Source organism: Aptenodytes forsteri, unplaced genomic scaffold, assembly GCF_000699145.1.
Source record: "Aptenodytes forsteri isolate BGI_AS27 unplaced genomic scaffold, ASM69914v1 Scaffold5, whole genome shotgun sequence".
Lineage (NCBI taxonomy): Eukaryota > Metazoa > Chordata > Aves > Sphenisciformes > Spheniscidae > Aptenodytes > Aptenodytes forsteri.
This window is the reverse complement of record NW_008795672.1, coordinates 2,100,288-2,105,286: the sequence shown is the minus strand read 5'-3', so window position 1 is coordinate 2,105,286 and position 4,999 is coordinate 2,100,288. Positions and strand designations below refer to the sequence as shown.

At 38.0% G+C, this 4,999-nt stretch overlaps 1 protein-coding gene across 1 annotated transcript in view; it reads left to right on the top strand.

The window, feature by feature from the left end:
* The window catches only part of FAM161A (family with sequence similarity 161 member A), a 9,610-nt gene extending 5,372 nt beyond the window's left edge, over positions 1-4,238 (top strand). The window contains exons 4-6 of the mRNA XM_009282516.1: positions 550-649; positions 1,655-1,809; positions 2,439-4,238. Of these exons, the coding sequence (XP_009280791.1) occupies positions 550-649; positions 1,655-1,809; positions 2,439-2,916 (733 nt within the window). The 3' untranslated portion in view covers positions 2,917-4,238. The remainder of the gene's footprint in view (positions 1-549; positions 650-1,654; positions 1,810-2,438) is intronic.
* The last annotated feature ends 761 nt before the right edge of the window (positions 4,239-4,999 follow it).

Below are 4,999 nucleotides of genomic sequence, written 5' to 3'. Positions count from 1 at the left end.
ACCACCCGCAGCGTAAAAAATTTCTTCCTTATATCTAGTCTAAATCTACCCCCGTTTAGTTTAAAGCCATTCCCCCTTGTCCTGTCGCAACAGGCCCTGCTAAACATTAATTTCCTATGGTGTATTCTGATTTTATCAGTCATTTCAAACTGTTTAATTTTCATTAGAACAACTAGAAAATCTGTATGAAATCAGCATTTCAAAAAACCTAGGTATCCAAAGTTAAAAAAAGAACCCTAAGTATCCAAAAAACCTAAAGAATCCAAACTCAGCCCCTAATTAACCTCACTAGCCAGAACCCCTCTGCTTAGCCAAAGTGACTACTTCAGAGACAGTTTTGTTCGGTACTTAACAGGCAAGCAATTGCTGTGAAAATGAGACAATATACCTCAAACCCTGTAACCACCATGAAGTAATTTACCTTTTATGTATCTTTAAGTAGGACAATATTTAGTTTGTTATAAGCGATTTAACTTTCAGCTGCTGTAGAAAATTACTTCTTGTATTATAAATTAATAATAATTTCTCTTGTACTCTGTTTTCCCTTAGGAATTATGAGAAGCAGAGAATGCAAGAATATTTGCAAGAGTTGCAAGAAATGGAAGAAAGAGTAAATCAAAGGCCATTGCTTTTTGAAAGAGTCACTCAGGTTGTCTTGCTTCTGTATTCTTAATCTTATCTTCAAGTACTGCACAAGGCATTTGTAGTCAAACATTTCAAACATAGAAGACACTTGAAAGACTTTTGAGACCAGTATTTGTCCATTTTAATTTCAATTGCCCTATCTCCATATAAATATTACTAATTTTTGTGACTAAGCATTCGTGGCTTGCTTGCACAGGGAACTGAGATGGCTGTTCTAAACGTGTTGTCCAATTCAGTTATAACGTGAGTAACTCTAAACACAACAAAAATTTACAGCAAAAATGTGAGAGGTTTAAGTTTGGAAAGAAGCAGTAAGAAAATTTGAGTATTCTTAATATCTACTTTAAAGCTCAGATGCAGTATTTTTATCGCTCCGTTTCAGTACGACCATGTGCTGGTAGTGTGGTCGCTGACCCGTTTCCAAACCCAGAGAGGCAGCAAGTCATAGATCACTGGTTCCCTTGTCCCTTCTGTCTGTATGGGTTTCCTGGTCTGCCGTCGGTGCGGGGCAGGAACATCTGTGTAGATCGGAGGACACGTCCTCTTCACTCAGATATTACCTGGAGGAACAGAATTTACACCCTCAGAGACACACATCTATGTAATTTGTTAAATAGCACTATAAGAAGGTGAATCAATACTACTTTTTTAGGGCAGCAGCTCCCAGAGAGGGAAGACAGAAGAGGAGGAGGGGATAAGGGAGAAGCCCTAGAAGACTACATCTGATTTTCTACATGTCCACATCTTCCTCATCCTCCCTCAATAGCTACATACAGAATATATAGCTCTTCATTAGCCAGTGGGCGCAGGGAGCAAACCGGATTTAAACTAGTACAGAAAAGGAAAATCTGGTGTAAAGTTTGAGTATTGTTTTGCCATTCTTACCTGCAGTGAATAATCATTCAACTTGTCAGATGCAATTAATGAAACAGTATTAATATAAATAAAAGAATCAAAAGACAGGCATTTAATGCACTTAGATAACATAACCATTGTGGTTTTCCTACAGAAGAGTGCCAGAATAGCTGCAGAAAAGCATTATTCTGACAGACTGAGAGCGCTGGGGATATGCCCAGAGTTTGTTTCAAAGAAAGGACAAACAACTAAATTGCTACAATGCTCCAGTGCTGAAGATTTTAATAACTCCACTGATGCCAGAGAAAGGTAGAGATTACTGAAGGCTTTTTTTTTTGCCACTACACACCTAGCAATTAGAAAGTAATTTTTGATGTGTAGGTTTGGGTTGGGTTTTTTTTTTTTTAATTATTTGTAGTATTTCCCAGGTAAATATTTGACTATGTAGTTAGCTTTACTAAAGTTAGCATTAGTATGCATTTTTTATTGTTCTTCCTGAATTAAATATTATTTCATAAAACAGAAGAGAGCACTGGATATGTTATGTAATGCACTTCAAAGAAAAATGAAGACAAACATTTTTTATTTGTTCCTTTCCCAAAATATTCCGGCAGGTCGCTAGTAAGTCACTTCATTCTGCATTACCTTTACTGAATTTTTAAAATAAGCCTTGTAAGAAACACTTTTCAGTATCCATTAGGTTTAATGGTGATTTAAAAGGAAGTGGAAATAAAAACATTGAAATATATAAGCAATACTGTTGAGTTACTTTCTAGCGTAAAAGGAGACTCTAGTGTCCCCCCTTCCCTTTTCCTTCCCTAGTTCCACCCCAGCCAAGTCTACCAGGATTTCTCCTGTATTACCTGAAGGTAGTTTAAAACCTACTGGAAAGCATCTTACCTGAAAATAAAAATCACACATGCAAATTGTCTTTTCAGAGTCATCAAGGATAAAGTGAAAGAAAGGGAATCCTTTGAGGAAGCAGCTGACGGCAGTCCAAGGTCTGAGCAGTCTCGTGAGGAGGAGGAGGGACAGAAGAGAAAAGGTGTCAAAACCTCTGCCCAGGATGGCCAGTCCAGAGAGCTGGAGGATGAGGAAGAGGCAAGAACCAGCCCTTATGCTCATCAGCCTTGCCATGCAGAGGAGGCTGGGTCCAGCCCCAACTCTGACCAGCACCGTGAAAAGGACGAGGAGAAGGAGGAGGAAGAAGAGGAAGCAAAGGCAGGCCTGTCGCTTGGCCATTCCCAGGAGGAGGACGATGATCAGTCAAGACCCAGCTCTCGGTCTGACCAGTCCCATGAGCGTGAAGAGGAAGGTCAGTCTGACCCTGAAGCTGAGGATGCCTTCAGATATGAGGATGAGGAATACGAAAGTGATGATTCAGAAGAGAAACCCAGCGATGATGAAGCTGACTGAAAGGAAGGCAGACAGGATGGCCTGGGGCTCAGGAACCTATTTCATTGCTGGCAGCGAAATAGACAAAGAAAAACTTGGCACTTTGCTACTGATACAAAATTCTGTGAATTTAGACCTCTTAGCTTAACAGTCTTTCCAGCACAGAAATTTCGTCTATTTTCCAGTAAGAAAGATCAAGTTACTAATTTCCACCAACAAAGGAATTTACTTTAATATTAATCTTCTTTATTCTAGTCTTCTGTGACATTAGTGCACCTCTGTTCATAAAATGAACGGCAACCACTGTTCAATAATGTCTTGCATGCTGCGTTGGTAAGTACTGAGGTCTTATGTCTAGCTCTTTCTATGTGCTGGCAAAGCCAGATGAGATTTTGGAGTAGTAATTTGCCATTATCAGTGCCTCCCAGTCTCAAACATTTCAATATTTCTGGGGTCTGTTCCTGCAACATCTTCTAGGATGGCAATGAACAGACAAGGGTTTGTTGTGCAAGGCCTCTGAGTGTTTTTAGCAGAGCAGCCACTAGGAAGACAAACTTGTTGTGCAGTTAGACAATATGGCCAAATTAATCTGTTCAATTCCTCCCTCCTCTTCCCATGGGGTTCGTCTTCTTCACGTCTTAAGTGAGCTGAATTGGCTCAGTGATGGGTCAGATGAGTGCCAGGGCCAGAAAAGATTACTGCTTTTGGAGGAAACAAGCTGTTATATCAATCCAACTACTTTGTCCAGCTAAAATATTAACAGTATTGCAGTTGCTCTCCCTATAGTGGAGAAAATGCCTAGAATACACTGAGAGGAACCACTTAAGCTTTCAGAGATTTTTAACGCTTACAGACAAGTAAGGTAGAAGAGTAAATCAGCAGAATAATATGTTATGCTGCAGATCTTATATTACTGTCTAACCAAGCCCCAGAACTGTTCTTTCAAACTCCATTTTGTTTTGAAGAGCTCTTCGCATGATCGTGTAAAATCATTCTTCATAACATAACAAATGCTGACATTAATCTTCAGATTTCTTTATTGAGACAGTAAACAGACTGTAAAGACAATCTTACTACGTCAGATAAAAATGTAGCCCAGCAACTCTAGTTGCATGAAAGAATGGAAAAAAGTGCTTTAGTACCTTTTCTTACACACTTGCTACTCAGGACTTTAGCTACTACACAACAAAGAATACAAATGGAAGGTTTGGGATTTTTTTTTCCTTCTTTGTATCAGTAGCACCTTCTCCTCCTATTACTGGCTTTCTTGCTAACCCGTCGTATACGATGTTAAGAAAGAATGCATCCACATAATAACAGACCACAAATAAAGATTGCAAACAGGCTTTGTCAGGACAGAGTATAATGCGACATTGCACAGGTGCTCAAAACATGTTCATTGACTAGTAAACGCATTTGTTAAAACTACCAGGTTTGCAAAAGCATCTGCAATGACTAGCAATAAGGATTTTTATTTTTTTATTATTTTCTTCCACGCTGCATGCAAGAGCACTAACTGTGTTATTATTTCTTCCTCCTGACTTTGAGAAACTGTGTTTTTTTTAATTTGAAACTTTTTTTACTTAAATAAACTAGCTGTTGTATATATGTCATACATGAAAATATTAATCATTACTTCACAAGGAAAAAAAAAATCACAGTTTACAATCCCTAGTTATACCTGACAAGCCCGCAATACAAACTCAAGGTTGGTTTGCTTGTGCTTGTCAGTATTCTGGAATTCTGAAGAGTTGTACAATGTTATTGAATTCACAGTCACATATTACTCATATTTGTCTCTTTAGTAAATCAGGTTTTTTGAAAGAAGGCAGAGGAGCTCTAAATTACGGTTTTCTCAAAGATTATTTTGAAGAGGTTTCAAATCAGAAAAAAAAATCTGTTTTTAAGATCTGATAGGACTCAACTAAGTGTTCTAAAAGAACATAAATATATAATTGTTGAACTATTAATATAGAGACTAAAAATATTACTAAAACTCCTTTGAACTGGAAAGAGGTAGCAAAAACAATGCTTTTTTTTTTTAGGTTTTAGAAGGAGGAGTTGGGGACCTGTGTATAACTTTGAGGTTTTCACTGAATTTTTA